General features: G+C 45.4%; 1 protein-coding gene across 3 annotated transcripts; it reads left to right on the top strand.

Annotated features, from left to right (window-relative positions):
* Positions 1 to 1,038: 1,038 nt before the first annotated feature.
* PLA1A (phospholipase A1 member A) lies at positions 1,039 to 18,924 on the top strand. 3 transcript variants are annotated; one of them, XM_086769638.1, is made up of 13 exons: positions 1,039 to 1,154; positions 2,881 to 3,082; positions 3,807 to 3,984; positions 5,502 to 5,608; positions 7,488 to 7,565; position 7,819; positions 8,853 to 8,973; positions 10,525 to 10,614; positions 11,494 to 11,661; positions 12,725 to 12,814; positions 13,253 to 13,361; positions 16,815 to 16,979; positions 18,336 to 18,924. In XM_086769638.1, exons 1-13 carry the CDS (start codon positions 1,082 to 1,084, stop codon positions 18,418 to 18,420), a joined length of 1,467 nt encoding a protein of 488 aa, XP_086625764.1. In that variant the 5' UTR covers positions 1,039 to 1,081; the 3' UTR covers positions 18,421 to 18,924. The 3 variants fall into 3 exon arrangements, with proteins under 3 accessions (XP_086625764.1, XP_010115133.2, XP_086625724.1); XM_010116831.2 differs by lacking the exons at positions 7,488 to 7,565; position 7,819 and having other exon boundaries at positions 5,502 to 5,610; positions 8,872 to 8,973; XM_086769598.1 differs by lacking the exons at positions 7,488 to 7,565; position 7,819; positions 8,853 to 8,973 and having other exon boundaries at positions 5,502 to 5,610.
* Positions 18,925 to 20,096: the final 1,172 nt, after the last annotated feature.

The following is a 20,096-nucleotide window of genomic DNA, read 5'->3' as shown; positions in this document are numbered from 1 at the left end:
AGCATGGCTTCACCATGGGCAAGTCCTGCTTGACCAACCTGGTGGCCTTCTGTGATGGAGTGACTACATCAGTGGACAAGGGAAGAGCTATGAATATTGTCTACCTGGACTTCTGTAAGACTTTAACACAGTCCTGCTCCTTGCAGGGAGGTTGGACTAGATGACCTTTAAAGGTCCTTTCCAACCCTGTGACATGATTCTGCAAGAAGGACCAACATGCACCAATGAGAATTAGGAAACAGGTGTGCCCCTCTACCTGAAAGTCTAACACAGCCAGGGAGGTGGTACTGCCATCTCATTAATGTGGTGTGACGGACTCCTAGTTGCACGTTTGGTTGGGCGCTTATGCTTCCCCATCTGTTTACACCAAAGCACTGAAGTGTTTTATTCAAAGATCTGTTTGAAGTATTTGTATGCTTATGATACTGGTGCATTACTGAGATCATCCTTTTATGTTCTGTATTATCTGAAATTTAGTCTCCACAGGAAAAGTTAAGAGTGTCCCCACCCCAAGAAATGTACAATCTAAGTGTATTAAGGCGATATGGCCACTGGTTACATTTTAGTCTGTCTTCCCCCTCACTTCTCAGAAGCAATCCATTGCTTTGCCTTCTTTTGGCAGTTACAAGAATCTGACCAAAAGTAGAAAAAGAGGAAAGAGACACCAGTGCAATAGGGAAATACACAGATGCAAGGCTGGTATGAATCCTCTTGGCATAGGCTTACTGTGAAGCCTTGTGACGAATCACTGTCCCCAGTCAGAATTTGGCAGACAGGTCTAGATGGCAAAGATGTGACTCTGTCATCTACTGGGACTGGTTTCACTAGCTGATTTCTGAAATTAGAAGTTTACCTTGAGGAAAGGGAGGTATCAGAGTCTTTTTTAATCAAAGTTAGTGAAGCCGTCTGCTGACACAGACTTTGGCTAATGGTCAAACAAGAGCAGAGGTGATTGCGCCTACCCTTTTTTTTCCCAAAAGAGCAGTCTGGTTGATCATTAATAGAGTCAAGCTGATCGAGCAACACACCACCGCTGTTTTTCCCTGGACAATCCTTGTACTTGTCGTGGACTAACAGGAAGATGGTTGAGGATCCGAAGAGAAAGCCGCTCATTGTTCTTGCTGTCCTCTTGCTGCTCAGCTCAGCACAAGCAGGTAGGAAAAACATGAGTGCCTGGCAAGGGATTGAAGGTTTTACACAGAAGTATCTGAATTCAATTCTCCCTAAACAACCTGTATGCCAGGAGGTCCTTGCTATAATCTAGTTAGGTGCCAGGAGAAATGGTAGTACAAGAATGGTCCTTTCTTCTCCCACACTTTGATTCAATCAGTCTCAGTAATTTAATTCCACTAACCTGATTTAAAAGAATGATCTAGGTTTACCCCAAACTGTAAGGAAGCGGAAAAGGGACCGCTTGACCTCTGCCACTGACCTCTCCTGCTTTGAAAGCTTAGCAAGTGTAATCTGCAGTAGCTGAAAGAAAACTAACAGATGCCACACTTCAATTTCTTTCTTTAACTGTACTGCCAATGAAAACTGCTTTTGTGACCGTCACTACACCACATCACCTGCAGCTTCACAGCAGTGCACCTCCTGCCTTACCTTTACTTACGATCCCCCTCATCTTATGCCATTTCTGACAGGCCCCATGCTTGCACTGAACCTCCCCTTGCTAGTTAAGCTGGCTCATGAGCTGCAGTTTTTCTGAACTGGTCTCGGAGACCATTTCTTTCTCTTTTGCCTTCGGTACACAGGAAGACCAAAATAAACAACAGTAAGGGATAGTCACATCCCACAAGGGGGAATCTGAATGTTGAATCTCACTTTGTGCTGACCGTTAGGCCATGTTATGCTTAGCTACTGTAAAGCATCTTTTATGGGAACAGCCAGCAGTTAGGAAGCTGGGTGTTTGATTTTTTAATATTTATTTTATTTTCTTGTACATGCAGATTCAAGGCTGTTTTGCTTCCTCCAGTCCAGAAAAGGGAAGGTGCTTGCATTGCCATTGCAGCAGGATGCAACTATGCCAGTTCATAAAGTAACATTTTTTAGGTCAGAAGAGATAATTTAATCAATTATTTGGCTTCCTGCTCATTGCAGGTTAATAAATTTCACTCAATTAATCCTTCAGTAAATCCAACAATTTACCTTCAACAAGCCTTCCAAAATAGCAGCCAGTCCGCTGAAATGACTGCAAGCCATACATACTGCTAAACTTAATATGCTTGCTTTCTAGCCTAAATTTGTTAGTTTTTTTTTAACTAGCTACAGGTTTGAGATAATTTTTCTTCTGCCTAGATCAGCCTTCTAGCAGCTGCCTCTTCCTCCCCATAAAGGATTTTCATCCAGTAAATGCATCGATCAGGAAATTATCAGTGACACATTTTGTCATCAGCATTCTCATATTTAATTCTGCATTTTCAATACAATTGCCAATTGTACCTTCTACTAAGCCTACCAGTATTTGAATAGAAATATCCCCATTCAATGGTGACTACCTGTGGGCAACCATTTTTTTTAAAGATCTAATAGCCAGCTCATAAATGTACTTAGTAGCTGGTGTTGTGGCCGATTTGGAAAAAAAAAAAAAAGAACAACAGAATGTCATTTATGTCTCAGTAAAACAGCTATCAGAAGTTAAAGCTACCATGACATCCATGGTTATCTTCCCCAGCCAGTGCTGGAACTCCATCAAAGGACAGAAACAACTTTATCAGAGAGATAAAATTTACAGAATATGATGTTTTAAATTTTTGTTCTATCCTTCAAATCTTTATCAATAGAAGCAAGATTGCTACCTTCATTTTCCTAATGAGTTAGAATGAGCTTTTTTTTTTTCCGTTGCAGACTAAATATGCTATTCACTCCCTCTCGTTGCAGGGAATATAGACAGGCTCTCAGGGCATCACTGCACTGACTTCCAGACAGCCAGTTTCCTACAGGGCCGTAAACTTAAGATCCAGTTTCTTCTGTTCACCTCCTCAAGCCCCAACTGTGGTGAGCTGATTTTAACTGATGATGACATCAAGAACTCCAGCTTCAACAGCAGCCTGGAAACCAAGATCATAATCCATGGCTTCAGGTGAGAGAAAGAAGAGCACTGTGACTAAGAGTTAAGGGGTAAATTAAATACTGCTGGGGCATTCCCACGCACTGGGTGGGGCTGGGATGGAAACCTTCTGCTCGTGTGACCTTCTTAGTCTCCCTGGCAGAGTGGCTGCACACAAAACACCTGCAAAGTACAGAGTCTGGAGTCCTCAGCCCCAAACCAGACCCAGCAATTGTCTGCGAGGCTGTTGGTGGGCCAGGGCGGGAGTCATGAAAAATGCCACTGACAACCCTCATTATAACACAACTTGAAGTCCTTTAGGTTGTGACCAGCTGCCTATTTTGTGTGTGTTTCACATTTTTTGGAGCCTAAAAAAAGTTAGGAAATTAGAATCAATCTCTCTTTTTATCTTGCTCTCTTCCTCGTTCTCTCACTCTCTCCTCTTTTTCCTCTTTCCTTTTCTTTCCTTCTTTCAACCTTTTTATTTAAGAAGTCTTTTCTTCAATATTCTTGTCATTTTAAACCGTCTGCAAATCTTATTCATAAAAATATCTAGTTCCCTTCTGAATCAGCCCATTCTGGAAAGTGTTATTACACCACTGCAAAGAAATGCCAGGGGTGGCTGTCTGGCACCAGAAAAAACTTTCAGCAACTGTCTGGCAGCTGCCAGACTGGGACATGTGAAGCTCCAGCACTAGTGAACAATATGCCTTACTTTGGAAGACACCTAACATATTTGCTTCTGATGACTCTGCAGGGCTTTGGGTACCAAGCCTTCCTGGATTGAAGGGCTTGTCCGTGCCATACTGCACACAAGCCGGGTGAACATAATTGCAGTAGACTGGGTTTATGGGTCTACAGGAGCCTATCCCTCTGCAGTGGAAAACGTCACACAACTGGCCCTCTCCATCTCACAATTCATCAGCAAGCTGCTGGTAAGCTACTGTGCATTTCCAGTGTGGGGGAGAGGGAGGGAGCATGGCTAGAGAGCATCACTCACATAAACAATCCAGAGAGCTGCTCCCAACCTGCTGTCTCCAGGAGCTGGACAACTGGGCTCCTTATTCCAGAGTGAGTGCTGTGTAGCACTAAAGAGATTTCTTTTTTTCCCTCTCTGTCTTCAAGGCTTGAGCATGCCACTGCTTTTATTCTTTCTCTCCAGTTTTGACATTTTCTGGAAAAACATCCCAGTTGTCAGCTGCCTCCCCAGCCCAGGACAAACCTGAAGGATGCCTTAGGTTTTCCCAGGTCCATGGTTCACTGGACAGTCTTCTTCCTCTACCCATAAATTTTGCGCAGGGAGATGGAGGGGGTGGGATCTGAGGCTGTTTTATATTTGCTTTGGGCTTCAGATATACTTCCCAGTAGCTGGAAATCCCTAGGTGTGCCCCAGTTTGTTTGTGCACAGCCTAGCTGAACAACACACAATGAGGGTGATACATCTTTGTGTTAACCATCTATGGATAAACTCTCCGTGTAACGTTTGCACTGCAGACCCAGGCTGCACAGCGTGGAAGTTCCTGGGTATGCACCATGTTGTGCACAGTCACACATTTCTATCTGGAAATACAGCAACCCTTGGAGCCGCTGTGTCATTAGAAGGATGGGGATGGGGGCTGGGGTGGAGAGGGAGAGGACTGTCACCCCTCATTACTGATTAGGTCACACAGTGAACAAATGTCTGAGCTGGACAGTGTCCCCACCAGTCTTTCTGTGTCTGTACTGAGCTCTAGTCCAGCTACTAAAGGACTCTTTCTGTCCAGCCTCTCCTGCAACACCACACCAGAGAAAACTATTTTCTCTTCTCATCGGCTTCAGTACTGCTCCAGGATATGGCCTCATAGATTTCAAAGTCAGGATTTTTCATCTTGCCGCCATGCTTTCATGCACCATATGCTCTCCCATTGTAAGGTACCACATCATGCAGACCAGCCTGCAGGCAGCTGAATTCCTGTAGATCGGGTCATCTCACATGAGGTCTAAGTGGCTGTGCTTTACCTGGCAGTTCAGCCCATGAATAAATCCTTAATCTCTGAAAATATAATCTTAAAATACTAATCAGGATATTGGTGCAATGGTGGTGTAAAAGTGGAAAAAAATCCTTCTGCTTTACAGAGAAAAATATTATTCACATGGTGAACATGGGTCACTTAGCTGAGAGAAGGAAATTCAGTTTGAAGCAAGCTGTGGAAAGAGAAGATACAGGCTGTATCTTCTGTTAGGAACAAAAGCATCTGACCAACCTGGTTAGGGTTGGGTTTGCATATATGGACCTGAAGAAAGACTCTGAAAAACAGAAAGGGCAGCCATTCCCACATCTATTTAGTCCTCCACCATACACCTCAAAAGCAATCCTATATTACAAGAGTTACAGAGCTACTGTGTGGACTAGGACAGGGTATTTCACCTTTCTGCTGCAGAAACATTAATTTGTATTATCATCAATCTGCAGGCCCTGGGAGTCTCAGGGACATCCATCCACATCATTGGAGTAAGCCTTGGTGCGCATGTCGGGGGCTTGGTGGGCCACTTCCATGGCGGTCAGCTGGGACGGATAACAGGTATCATAAAACTGAATCTTGGGTCCTCGCCTGCTCTTCAAGGGAGAGAATGAAAGAACAAGGAAGGGGAGTCATCCGTAGTGGTCTTTTAATTGCATGAGGGCTCATTAGATCCAAGCTTATGGGTTTCTTCCTATCTTCAGAAGAGCCTGGCAATGCTTTTCCAGCCATCAGTCCCCTCCATACCACCAAAAGAATGGACATATTTGCAAAAGGGTCCTTCTGCCTCTGCTCCTCTCTTCAGCTGGTGCCAGCATAAAAGAATATGAGGCCTTCTGACTAATGAAAACCCACAACACCCACATGCTTTGCTTCCACTTTATAGCATGTATAACTCTGTGGTTCTTAAACTTAGAGCCCACAATGCATGTCGTTGCAGGGGAGCAGCAAGAGTGAGCTGCTCTGCAGGAAAATGTGAGCTGAGAGCCAAGGGGATAGCAAGGTAGGCAGGGGCAGTGACAGGACAAGGGACACAGTCCAACCATATCTGGGCAAGAAGAGCAGAGCAGGTCCAGTGACAGGAACCAGGGTCATCTACAGGCCAGTCATCACCAGGCAAGAATGTAGTGATGAGGCAAGCCCAAGGTTGAGCCTGGAAGTCAAGTCAGCAAGATAAAAGCAGGACCAGCAAGACACAGGTCTGGGCATGGCATCCCTACAAAACAGCTCAGGCAAGGACCAAAGGCAAGAGCCTGAAGCAATGTTGGGAGGCCCCAGATGAGGCTTCTTGCTGTTCTGTCCCAGAAGTCAGCTGTTTTCACAGTAGACTGGTCTAAGGCCATCCAGTTGTAGCAAATCAGAGCTGACCTTAAACACAGAGAGCTAGACTCCTGGGTGTGAGGAAGAGGTTGCAGTGGGGGAATTACAGAGATAGATGATTAGAGGCTGATTGTGGCATTTGGAGCTTTTTGGTTCACTGAGGGCCTTGTTAGCCTTCAGGTATGGAGTGTGAATAGAATCACAGAATTATTTAGGTGAGAAGGGACCTTGGAAAGTCTCTAGTCCACCTCCTCCACTCAAACCAGGGCTGTCTTCTAAGTCAGGTCAGGTTGTTGAGGGTCTTGTCAAGTTCTGGGAATCCCCAGGGATAGAGATTCATTTCGATAGGAGGGAAAATGCCACCAAGAAGGAACAGACATAAAGGCTCTAGTAGAGTGACCACAGCTCCTAGTCTGCCTCAGCCCATGCTGGTCTATCTCACAGAGGTATCCTCAAAGAGGGTCTCACTGTACACTCAGCAGGGCAGTACAGAGAAATGTTGGTTCAGCCTTCTCATGTCACAGCTACCCACACCGCACGAAATACAGGCATTTCTTACAGGAGCTGAGTTTCATGCTGGGCCCTTTTTTAAGCTGTGAGTCAAAGTTTCCATTAGGAGAGACTTGCAATAACCACTCTCCTGCACCAGGATTTTATGATCAGCAGCATCTTCAGATAAGCAGAAGCAAACATTTTCCCAGTAAACCATGGTAATTAACTTCAGAGTCAGAGACTCTTCCCCTTTATGTTATCTACATGTAATAAAAGCTCTGTAGGTTTACTTATTCTGTTACTTTTTATCTCTGCTGGAAGACAACCCTTTTTCTACATTCCTGATTGTCCTATGATTTCATAGGTACACTGGGCATTGCAGGTTCTAGTTCAGATTTAGGAGCCTGAAGACAGGTGTAATTAGACCCAAGATATGCCTGATCTCATCTCCTGCCTCCTCACACGCATGCATACACACAGAGAGCGTGTGGTCCCAGAGCCAGTTTGCTAAAGTGTCTTCAATCACCTAAAAAGAGCTGTGGAACAAAACCAGAGTGAGCCTTTGAGATCAGAGCACTGAATTTATTTTTGTGAAGTGAGTGTCTTTAACCCATGCCTGTTCCTCTGGATATCTCCTTGTGGAGGAAAGCAAATGGTACGGGAACGGGAATGAACAGCCCATATCCAAAATTGCTGAAAAGCAAGTCTTTTCAGTTCTTGCAAAGGAGATGAAAAAGCCTGAGGGAATTCAGCTGCATGCAGTATAGCTTCAGTGAACAGTTTTCTTAGCTGCTGGGGATGTAAATCTCAAAGGAGTTCAAAGCCTGTGCTTGGAGGAGGTAGACACAGAGAATAGAGGACAGAAACGTGTTTGCCTTGGAGCTGTGCTAGAATTGACTGCTACTCATGGAAGAGCTTTAAGCTACACTGAATAACACTTTTCAGTATCTCCTAAAGTGTTTAACTAAAAATTCGTCTGTAGAAGTGGGTGGAGAACCTCTCAGCTTTTTCTATGTATCAAGATTAAAGAACACAGAAGAAAAATTAAAGTGGTAAATTCTTCTGACCACTTGTCCCATTATTAGCTTTTATTTATTGAAAGAATAGGAAAGAATTTTTTTCCTTCTTTCCCTTTTTCTCCTTCCCTCCCCCCTCATAAATGCAGACGCATCAGTTTGTATACTGTTGATATTGCCTCTCCATAGAGAATTAATGGGACTGAGTCCAAGGCGGTGAAACTGGCCAGCTATAAGGCTAAGTGGAATGTGGAGCAGAGCTGCTTCTTAAACTATTGTTGTTGCCTGGGGAGTAAAAAAAAATCGTGTGAGATTACTTTTCTAGGAAAAGTGAACAGGTTAAATCTCAGCCAGGAAAAAAAAAATCTTTGACCTATTCCTTGGTTTGGTATTGCCATGGATAATTTTCTGTATTCCTTTGACTCCCCAGAAGTTGCTCTAGGAGCAAATTTTAGGCAAAAATGTACATGGCTGCTTAGGGACTCAACTTTATTTGTGGAGAGAGGGCTCAGAAGCCTCTTTGTTTAACGGATGTTTGATAGTATCAAACCTTTGTAATGCTTGGATTGGTTAATGCCTGGGATGCTGAATTCATCACCTAACTGATGATCTTCAGTGACATTTCTCAGACTAGCGCTAATACAGATGACAGTACAATTAGGCAAGGTCTTAGAAGTTTGATTCTCTTCCACTGAAAATACAAAACACACTCTGCACCCACTCTGTCAGAGGTATCTGAAGGTCAGTCATCATGGCTTTACAGCCTAGAGACTTGAGGTACAAAACTACTAAAGAGGAGTGGAGCAGTGGAGGACAAGGTAAGGAAGTTAGATGGTGCAGGAGCCATTCTGGAGCATAACCAGTGCAACCTGGGAAAAATTTATCACTTCTGCCTAGCAACATTTTTTAAGTTTTGGATAAAATAACTGGTCCAGAAATAAGAAAGAGAGAGGCTGAAGAGCACTTCTTGTTGAGGCGTTTGATTATTTTACAGGCCTGGATCCTGCAGGCCCTAAATACACCAGAGCCAGCCCTGAGGAACGCCTGGATCCTCGGGATGCCCTCTTCGTGGAAGCCATTCATACCGATGCTGACAGTAAGCTGGCTTCCATCTTCTTCAGCCCATGCTTCTGTTCCTTCTGCCGTCAATATTGTTGAGCGTGTAGGTCATTGTGCCTTTTATGCCAGATTACCATGAGGTCAGGTTCACTCAGAGGATGTTTTTTGATTAGATAGGCTTTAATGATTTATTCATTGACAAGTATCTGTATCCCGGAGTACTTCACAGAAACAAACAGGTGGAGATTACGCAGAGGACAATCTTCCAGCAAATATTAGTTCCTTAACCCTGCTACAGCAGAGTGAGTTTATACAGAATCAGCTCAGCACGGCCTTTACCACATGGAAATAATTTACATATCTGGTCTTACTTTGCTTTTTTCCACCTCACATAAAAAGAGTGCTGCTGTGAGTGTCAGTAACAGAGACAAACCAACAGCTGGTGCAACAACAGAGTAACTTTTCTAAAGCACTTAGGGTCTACATAGGCAGAAAATGTGCTAAAAAAATTAATGTGGTGCCTTTGAGTCACACCTCTTGCCTGGAAGTCATGACAATCTCTACCAACATAACTCTCAATCATGCCTCATAGTCCCCAATTAAGGTAGTGGTCAGTTTTGTTCTCCTTTATACGTAATCAAGAACCCGAGTCACAGAGGTGGTGATTAAGCTGCAGTTCACAGCCATTTTGATGGCAGCACCTGGAGCACTCTCTGCTCTGTGCAGTGTACCTGCACAATGCAGGCGTATCGGCTGAGGAGAAGGACTTGGGGGTACTGGTGGATAAGAAGATCAAGATGAGCCGGCAATGTGCGCTTGCAGCCCAGAAAGCCAACTGTATCTTGGGCTGCATCAAAAGGAGCGTGGCCAGGAGGTCAAGGGATGTGACTCTCCCCCTCTGCTCTGCTCTCATGAGACCCCACCTGGAGTACTGTGTCCAGTTCTGGAGCCCCCAACAGAAGAAGGACATGGACCAGTTGGAGCAAGTCCAGAGGAGGGCCACGAACATGATCAGAGGGCTGGAGCACCTCTCCTGCAAGGATAGGCTGAGAGAGTTGGGGCTGTTCAGCCCGGAGAAGAGAAGGCTCCAGGCAGACCTTATTGTGGCCTTCCAGTGCCTAAAGGAGGCCTACAGGAAAGACAAAGATAAACTCTTCAGGAGAGCCTGTTGTGATAGGACGAGGGGTAATGGTTCTAAAATAGAGGGCATTAGATTTAGATTAGACATCAGGAAGACATTTTTTACAATGAGGGTGGTGGAACACTGGAACAGGTTACCCAGAGAGGTGGTGGATGCCCCTGGAAACATTCAAGGCCAGGTTGGATGAGGCTCTCAGCAATGTGATCTGGTTGGAAATGTCCCTGCCCCTGCAGGAGAGTTGGACTAGATGCCCTTTAAAGGTCCCTTCCGACCCAAACTATTCTATCATTCTGTGAACAGGAAATGTTTCCTTGCTGTCTCCAGCGCTGGAACTGGTCCAGCACTACTAATATTCAACCAATTATTGAGGCTTGTCAATTACGATGAGAGGTAAAGCCTATAGAAGAGCCAAGCATAAGAATAAAGTGGCATTTCACCTCCTTTCAGATTTCGGGATCCGGATTCCTGTAGGCCACATCGATTATTTTGTCAATGGAGGCAAAGATCAACCAGGATGCCCCCGATTCATCTCTGCAGGTGAGAACACTCTGTGGCCAAGCAAAGGGCTTTCATGGCCATTTAGCAGCCTGTGAAAATGCTGTTTAGCAACCAGCTCCTGCTGCAGTCAGGGCAGACATCGAAGCAAGACAACATGTATTTGCAAAAAGATATGGCAGCAGAGATTCATGGCCCACATCTCCTCTCAGCTGTACAACAGGCAGCTGAAATTAAAATCATATACAGATCAAGTGTCTTGGCAGCACTGCTGTCAAGAGACTTGATTTTGGTGATACTTCTGTGTAAGTCAAAACCCTAGAATCAGTAGAGTTTATATCAACAAAGAAAACATTTTTGCCAGAAAGGCTCTTAGGCACTACTAGAAAAGCTTCTTTTTGTTTTCATACTGAAAGCTGTGTTTATAGTTAGAGAGACATCTTGTATGACTACTGTCCTTTCCTTCTAGAGAATAGGACTTTACGCAGTAAATAGTGTGGATAAATATTCAAATTTATTCTCGATGAGCTAGCCACATTGAGAGTCAGGTTACAGGGGTCACCGATGGTACCTCACTTCCCAGAGCTGGTGTCCCAGTGCAGGTGGGAGTCAATGCGATTTTACTCCCTTGCAGAGAGCTTGGGGCCTCATCGATGGTACATGGCTGGCTTGTGGTCCCCCTCTTCTGAGGAACTCTGTTAATCTGGGAGATACACTTCTAACTTCCTGCATAACTTCTCTTGCAGTGAGATCTGGGCTTGTAGTCACAGAGATACCCTGCAAAATGTTATTTATGGGAATGTGATTGCTGCAGAATCAGTGTTTCTCGACTCTCAGTTCCTTGGGAACATGCAAAAAGACTGAAGCCAACAGAAAGGCTCATGGCTGCTTTTCTCTGGATGCATTTTTTTTTTCTTGCAGGCTATAAGTATCTGATCTGTGATCACATGAGGGCAGTACATCTCTATATCAGTGCCTTGAAACATTCCTGTCCGATCCTGGCATTCCCCTGTGCAAGTCATCAAGATTTTTTAAACGGTCATTGCTTGGACTGTGTTGACCCCTTCCTGCTCTCCTGTCCCAGAATAGGTACAGTAGCAGCATGAGACCCTCCTGGAGCAGATGACAATATATTCCTGACGGGTGTCAGTGCAGAGTACAGTACGCAGTTCAGATATCTCTGAGCAGGAATTGCTTTGGATCTCTTTGGGGATAGTGAGAAGCTGGTTTATTTTCAGGCTTCTGTAGAGAAGTTCTGAAAGCTCGTATATTGCCTGAGGTCAAACACCAAAATCTTGAACATTTCTGATCTCTAAACATTTCATAGGGCCCACAAATTATTTGAAAGACAGTCTCCAGAATCACCTGCCTAACAAGTGGGCAATTAGCTCAAAAAGTGTCTTGTTTAGAGAAGCAGCTGGAAATTTTATCCCAAGCCTGAAGTCCCATTCTTCTACAAACCACTCACTGTTGCTCTGTCATCTCTTTCTCATAAATTCCTGCCATGGCTGCCACACAGATGAACGCCCTGGACTGAGAGAAGGCAATAGTTCCCTCTTTTAGGCTTCTGAAACTGGACTGTGGCACGAAGAGAGGAAGTGTCCTCTGGTGCTATTTGCAGTCTGGTACCAGAGGAATATAAGGAGAGGCCTCTTTTGATATAGGTGCTCTCAGATCAGCCACCCCTTCCCCATCTCACCAAGTCACATTGTCAGCTAGTCTGTGGTGCAAGTACCTCAAGTTATGGTGGTCTTCTCACATGACCAAGAAATTCAGTTTCCCAGCACCTTGTGTTTGCGTTGTCATTTACATCGGCACTAAGTTTCGTGACTTGGTAGTCTTTAAGTATTGCTCATTTTGCACAGGTGCAACTGATGACACAGTTTGCTAGCAGAAGAATGAAACAAAGCCACCAAGAGGTATTCTGACAGTGATTACCTGGGTTAGCCAGAATAGTTTTCTGAGGGAATGTTAACCTGTCAAACAGACACCACAAACCTGTACTTGCTCTGATTTGCACTGGTATAAAAATGAATCTGTCCTCTGAGACAGTGGAGTTGGGTGGGGTGAGTGGAGGTGAATCGGGGCCGATAATATTTCTGTTCTGAGTCATTCGTGCCTTTCCCTGCCCTGGCTTTATTTCCTCCTGCAGGCCTGCTGGAACAGGCAGGCGTGAACATGAGAAAGCTGCCCAAGGAAGTGAAAGTTTATTTAATGACCAGTCCCTCAGCCCCATTCTGTGGTAAGTAGTGAGTCAGAAGAGGGTTGACCAAATGAGGCCCTCAGAGGAGGCCAGTTAGTCACACCCCCTCTGTCCCTATCAGAATCAGCTGCTGTGGCCCAGTCGGTCTGAGACACACAGCTCAGTGAGAAGAGCAGTAACTCTGCGAATCTCCCCTTTCCAAAGTATTTATTAGTCTGGCCACAGCCCTGGATTAAGACAGCCACATGGCTTCAGGACTGAAGTAAAGGGTAGTGAAAATGCCTGTCTGTTTACACTGGCCTATGCAGACCTGCCCACTGTGCCTCTCATAGCTCAGAGACTAGTTTCTTTCTTACGTCTGTTTAATCTTCTTTTTGCCAGTGGAGCCAGAGGAGATGCTAGACACCTTTTTTTGGCAGCGGTAGGTCAAACTGATAGTACCTGCCCTCACTCCCACATACTTTGCCTCTTGTTCAGTCCATCACAGCCTGGTTGAGTTCCACTTGCAGAAGAAAAGAAACATAGTCACCAGCATTGAGATCACTTTCTCCAGCAACAGCACCAAAGACACTGCGAAGATCACCATGTGAGTGACAGTGCATACTTCTGGTCTATTTTTTCCCAGCTCCATGTGTAAGGATGTTTATCCTGGTCCAGGAAAGGCATAATAGTATATCTCCCTGAGTGCAATCACTGTGTGATGAACCACAACCTTTCTTCTTGAGTCCCTCCACGTTTACCTTAAATGCTCTCAAGAACCAGGCATATGCTACCATTACTCAGTAACCCTGGCTAGGTCCACGTCTTCCCTGAGCGCACAAAAAGCAGTAGGTATACTTCAGGATCCCCGAATTTGCATATTTTTGTGTTGCTATGCTGGTTCGTTTTCTACACCATACCCTTGCCTGGTGCCAATTCAAACCACAGTCACTGTCAGATAGTTATTAGTCCTACTCTGCCAGACGGAGATGGCCACAGCAAGACCCCATACACCAGAGGTTCCAGACTGATGGACTTGGTGGCTTAGATATTTCTCTTGATGCGCAACAGGACAGCATTTGCAAAGAGGAGAAAAGTGCATCTCAGCACAGTCAGAAATGTGTCCAGTAGCTTGTTGCCTCTGCAGTAATGCAGCAAATATCTCAGGCTCCCATTGTAGGGAAAAGACCAGGGGGCAGGGGACCAGAATGACATGTGTAGACAGACAGATCTCTCTTGAAAGCATCTCCCTCCTCCAAACTCTGTCTGAATTAAAAGACCAGACTCAGACTCCTGTTCCACAGCCCTTGCCACAGGGGGATCTCCCCACCACAGAGAAGTTCCCCAGAAGTAGTCTTCCTCACTTCTTTCTACGCCTTCCTACCCACTGCTGTGGGCTGAGAACTGCAATGTAGATGTGTAGCTTGTACATGCTACTGGCTGCCTCAGGAGCAGGAAAACAGTCTGCTAAAGCCCCAGGCAGCTCTCCTAGGATCAGAGGGGTTCCAGCGCTGGGCTCCCACACAGTCCATACTGTTAAACAAGAACATTGTGACCTGAAGCTAATTGTGTGCCTGTTTCCATCCTGGGCACCAGGAGGTAGGGATGAGAACCAGGGAAGGGGAAGTCACGCTCCAGGGTGCTCTCCAGCGTAACATAGCTGCTTGGTCACAGATTTCCAGCCAGGCACTGGAATTTGCAGTTTACTCCAGCCTGGTGGAGCTCTGTCTGTTCAACCCCTTCCTGGCTTGCAAGACAAATCTGCCTTTTCCAAAGACGCAGGAGGGAGGAAATAGTAATACTCAGGTCAAGTCAAGACCCTTGATCTGCTCAGAAAGACATGCAGCACTTCCTTTTGGAGCTGTGGGACACAGGATTTGATAGGTGCCTAGCAGGAGGAATGTGAACACTGGAGAGAAAGGCTGCCTCAGGGAGCGAGACAGGCAAGGCAATTCAAAGGCTGTACCCTTAAGTTTTAATAAGGCGGTAGAATTAGAGCAGGGTAACCTATCCAGAGATACCCTTACCCTGGGAGAACAGCAACTGTGTTTCATTTAAGTGCCTTCCTAAGAAGCACAAGTCTAAACTGAAAAATTTGCTTACTCTAATGAACCTACAGATTTGAGAGTATAAATATAAACTTGAAGATAGCCCTTCTCATTCACACTGCAGCAAAGAAACTTCCCCACCCTAGGTGAAGCTCAGCCCTCTGGTGCAGCCAAGCTTAGAGTGTCAAACAGGCATCTAAACATAGATTCTCACACCGCCGTTCAGACACTGATGGATCACTGACTTATTTCAGGTGATCCGACATGGATGTCATCCTGCAGTTTCCAGAAGTGCACAGGGACTTGGGAGTGTTCAGCCAGTCTCATACCTTCAGCAAGTGACTCACATGGTTGTGTCTTGCCTCACATTGCCCTTCCCTTCTCCTTTCCCAACCATCAATTCCAGTCTCACTCCTCAGGATGCCATTATCCCACGCGTTGCTCAGAGTGCCCCAAGAGACATGTCCCCAGGCCCCATAGCTGCCTTGGAGCTGACAGAGTAAGGAGCTTGTTACACAGCACACCTCCCAGCTGCATTCCCAGTTGCTTACACATCACATGACATCATCCCCCATGTCCAAAAAATATACTTCTGAAGCCAGGCAAAAGTCCTACATCCATCCAAAGGTTGTGTGGAGTTGGATCAAATGTCAGTCCCAGGAGTGACTTTTTTCAACCTGCTTAACCTTACTGTGTTCCTCTGTCTTAGGGCGGGGCTGGATCCTGCCCATGGACAATATGCTGTAGAGAGAGATGGCCTCCCCTCTGTTTTTTTTTTCCCATTTGCTATCCGTTATTCACCTTTGTAACCACAATTTCATGATGCTTCCTATATTTGGCAGCTTCAACAGTCGGAAACACAAAACCTCCAGCATCTACCACTGTGGTCTAAGGGAGGGACTGGATGTACTTGTTTGGGTTGGCCACTCTGGCCTAGAAGGATGCTGAGTGCAGCTGTCAGCCTGCTCCTGGGAGCAGCTTTGGTTAGCAGAATTGTAGGCTCTTCCTGACCCTTTTGTCACCTCTCCCCTTTCCCTACCATCACGTTTCTGATCAGGCAGTCATTCAGGTGCTTCTGGGATTGCGCTGAATCAGCGACACACAAGCACAAGCTTCATAAGCACAAGGAAATCGATGATATCCAGGCTCTTAGAGGTGCCAAGTAGATCAAGCATAAGAAAGCCCGTTGGATGGACTCCACAGAAGGGAGGTGGCCCACCTATGTAAAATGGCTGAGCAGCACTTCTTCGTAGCACACAACTGACTGGGCTCTGATTATTGGCTGTTTACCAAACCTCTGGCATTTCTCAGTTCATGTTACCCGCATAAGAGCATAGGGACAGACAAGCATGCCTCTATCTAAGCATCCCACCTTCAACATGGTCAAAAGCAAATACATAGATAAGAGTATAAAAAAAAGGCAGCGTAAGCGTGTAGCAATACTTCCCCAAATACTTTTCCCAGAGTCTGACTAATTACATGTCCCTGACAGGTGAGATCTTTGTCCTCATTAGTTTTTGTCTTCCACGAACTTGTCCAGTCCCCTCCATGACTTGTACAGTCACGTAAACTTTCTAGCATCCACAACGTCCCACAGCAAGGATTTTAACAGCTTAAAAGGAAAAGTATTCTGTGCAGTGTGCAATCTTTTTGAGCCTGCCACCTCTTAGCTTGCTTTGGTGATGCCTAGTATGTGTACTGGAAGAAATAGTGAACAATCAATCCTTATCTGTGCCATTCATGATTTCATAGTTGTTGACCTTATCTACCACTCACTCTGTAGCAATCTGTGCAGTGTTTCAATCTGTATGGAGTAGCAAGAAGAGGTTATTGTAATTGTGTGATGGAGGGAAAGATATTTATACAGAAACATTCCTGACTACAGAGATAAAACATGGAGAGACAGCCTGTAAGACTCTCATGCAATGCCCTATTTTGACAGATGAGTCTTCTCACTCAATTTTATTATGTGAGGGCTTCAGGGTAATCACATCTCTCACCTTGCCTTGTAGACCTAAGCACCAGGAGACAGGCAAACGGCTGCTGGCCCACAGAGTTTCCCTCTGCGAGATAAACAACGTGACACTGAAATATCTCCCTAAGAATCACTTTTGGAGGAAGGATGAGTCATCCATTGTTGGCAAGTTCTGTGTAGCCCTGCTGCCTCTTGATAGCAAGTAAGTCACAGGAATATCTTACAGGGATCCACTAAGCCTGTGGATGCAGCTTGTGGTTTGAAACAACACATTGTCTCTTCTGTTTAGATAAACATGTAAAGAGGTCTCTCCCATCACCTCTGTGTCCCTATGGAAATTATTTTATACCTGTGAGAAAGAAAAACTACCAAGGTAGTTTTCTACGAGCTTTCTACAATTCCTCCTCCAGGATAAAAGTGTTGTGCCATGGAAGGAAAATGGCCATGACTCACGTTACCTTGAAGATGCTTAAGTCACAAACCATGGCAAAAGCTTGAACTAACTACAATTTATTCCTTTTGCCCTTGATTTCTGTCCCCTTTTTCCCCTTGTCTAGAGTGAGCCCCCATCTGAAAAATGACAGACGAACATTTTTCAGGATGAGACAACAGAAGACGAGTAATATATTTCTGTTTCTTATACTGCACAGATTTAGAAAATACTAAGGCTAAGACAACCATTTCGGCATTTTTTAGGCCAAGTATTGTAGAGTATATGCCTTCAGCCATAATTACGTTACCTAGAGTAGAAGCAGCCAAGACCTTCTCATCCTGAGACAGATAATGGTCTCCATAATACAATATTCTTGCCAGGAGTTTCGCAGATCCAAAGTTCTTGCAGGCATGGCAAATAGCTGGGTCTATACTGACACAGGAAACTCTGTCCATGTTGCTTCTGAGTTGACTCTTATGCTGGCTCCAGGCTGAAGCAAGCTAGTGGAGACTCCAAAGCAGGGGAAACAGAGGCAGAAGGGAAACTGGGCTCACATTCAAATTCTATTCTGATGGATAGTAAGGAAACTTAAGCATAAGACAGTAAAAATATATCCAGTAGGCCCAGACAGGGAAAAAAAGAGGCATTCCTATGTAAATCCCAGACACTCCCTTGATCATAAGGACTATTCCCTACTAGCGTGCTCTGCAGAGCAAAACACTCTACAGTTGGGATGAATGTGGAAATTCATGGCTTTTTATCACTTATGAATGGGACAGCATGCCGCGTTGCCTTAAAGGTGTGCTAACCTGCACCCCTGGAAGTGCTGGACTTGGCTGTGATGGAGGTGGAAAGCTGTAGAGTTGCACAGGTTCACAACTATGCTCTTGTCACTAAACTGGGAGCACTCAGAGTAACAATGGTACTGCTACGAGAGGGTAGTGGAAAGGTTAAGGACACAACCCCCTATGGAACCCTCTGGCCAATTCATCCCAGCCAGGGCACAGCACCCTGTTCATCATGCAAAGCAGCACAAGGTCCATCAGCAGCTTGCTTGCCTCTGTGTTAGGACAGCAAATTCCACCTGCTAACACCCAGCCTGACTTCCCTGTGCTCTTCCCACAGCAGGACAATGTCATGCCTGCCCTGGAACCTCACCCTCCCCGGCAACACGGACGTCTCCTATGAGCCACCCACTGCTTGTGCCTAGTGCTGCCTTCGGAGCATGCAGACATTCCCAAAACTGGAAAGGAGCCCTAAACCTCTTGCTGTTTTCTGCTCACAGATGATACTTTCACCATAAAACTGGATGTTTTTTTTTTACTTCCTGCATTAGAGACAGGAGGGAAAAAGAAGTGTGCAGCAGATTGGTGAGTACAAGGTTGACTGGTAACAGCAAGACCTCTCAGTTTAAAGACTGGATTGGGACTTTTGTCTCGTGGATTCTGTAGTCAGCTCTGAAAGTGAGACAGGCAAGTCATTTAATCTCAAGGTTTGGATCTGTATGAAAGAAGGAGGAGATAATATCACTCTTGTTACAATGGAAGTATTGGGATGAATCATTTCTGTTTGATATTAAAGTGTTCTGAGACCTTCATAATAAAGGTGAGAGGTATTATTTTTCCCCAGCAAGGGGAAACGGTGTGGTTCCGGTCTGGCGCAGGCAGGAGTCATTCTTAGCCAACAGTCCAATGGGAAACTCACTAGTCCTATCTACAAGACACTTTCAGAGTGAGACCCTATCGATTTCATGTTAGTGCTCCTGATAAATAATCAGAATTAATCTCCTTCCTGTGACAGGTCTGGAGCAGCTCTTCTGGCTGTTGGCTTGTTCTCTTTGAAGCTCACATGAAGTGAAACAGACACCAGGAACACAGCAGTGCTCTTGCATCCAGTTTTGCACTGCTTTGAATAAGCATCATAGCTAAAGGGCCACCTAACAGAAATTAGTCTCAGGTACTCAGCACGATCTTTCAGACCTGGAAAAGTAGCTGAGATTTGGAAAGAATTGGTGAAAGATTACCATATGAGAGACACGTACACAGAAACAGTCCTCACCCACCCACACCTTTTCCAACACCTTGATGCATATGCAAATGAAAGAAGAGAAAGTCTTATATCACTTCTGCTCAGAAACCACATCTTCTGTGACCATTTTCTCTGGTGCTCTGGACTGGCTTCACTAGTCGATAGAGAAATGCACCAGGAATACTATGGTCAGGAGAGAGTGACATGCTAAAGGCATTTCTGCTGTGAGGAAGCCTCAGTCATTTAGCATGAGCTGTCACCACAGACAGTGTCACTGCAGAGTTAGCTCCTGCTTTCAGCTCATGTCCGGGCTTTTGGGCCCTGCCATGTGGCTGTTTGGAAGGAGAGATAACAAACACCATCTCCAGTATACACATAGAAGAGGGTTAGAGCTAGGCTCTGACAACCTGACACAGATCTAGGTTAGTTGGTGCCATGACTGAAGGGCTTCCAGGGAACTTCTTGTTGAAGACCGGAACATAACCTCAGCAGGCATCTGTGAAGGGTGGTTGTAATTCAGCCCAACCCTGTTCACTGCTTCAGGGAGGTGTATAAGGCACCAGAACGGATGCAGTTTTATTGTGCATTTTGGTTCCTTTGCAGAAGGGACCCCAGCAACTCTCACGTTAATTTGCTGGAGACATTTCCTAGCTGTGAAGGCCAATGGGGTCAGGCTGAGGCAAGCATGGAGCAACAGAGCACCATGACAACCATTAGCGGGATGATCTCCAGGCCTGGGGCAGCCCTGTGCTCCTGCCCTGGGGTGACAGCAAAGGTGAGCAGCACAAGGAGAAGCGTATGCCATGGATCCCACATACCTACGACTTCTGAGGCCTCTCCAGACCTCAGCAGATCCCA

This window comes from Chlamydotis macqueenii, chromosome 1 (genome assembly GCF_036417535.1).
Source record: "Chlamydotis macqueenii isolate bChlMac1 chromosome 1, bChlMac1.mat, whole genome shotgun sequence".
NCBI lineage: Eukaryota > Metazoa > Chordata > Aves > Otidiformes > Otididae > Chlamydotis > Chlamydotis macqueenii.
The sequence above is the reverse complement of the archived record's forward strand: the minus strand, read 5'-3'. Positions and strand labels throughout refer to the sequence as shown.

Bases quoted from the DNA above. Each gene is read 5' to 3' on its own strand.
- PLA1A (XM_086769638.1), top strand. From the start codon at position 1,082: ATGGTTGAGGATCCGAAGAGAAAGCCGCTCATTGTTCTTGCTGTCCTC. The intron at 3,985-5,501 runs GTAAGCTACTGT...ATCAATCTGCAG, and splicing joins AATTCATCAGCAAGCTGCTG to GCCCTGGGAGTCTCAGGGAC. The intron at 8,974-10,524 runs GTAAGCTGGCTT...ACCTCCTTTCAG, and splicing joins CATTCATACCGATGCTGACA to ATTTCGGGATCCGGATTCCT.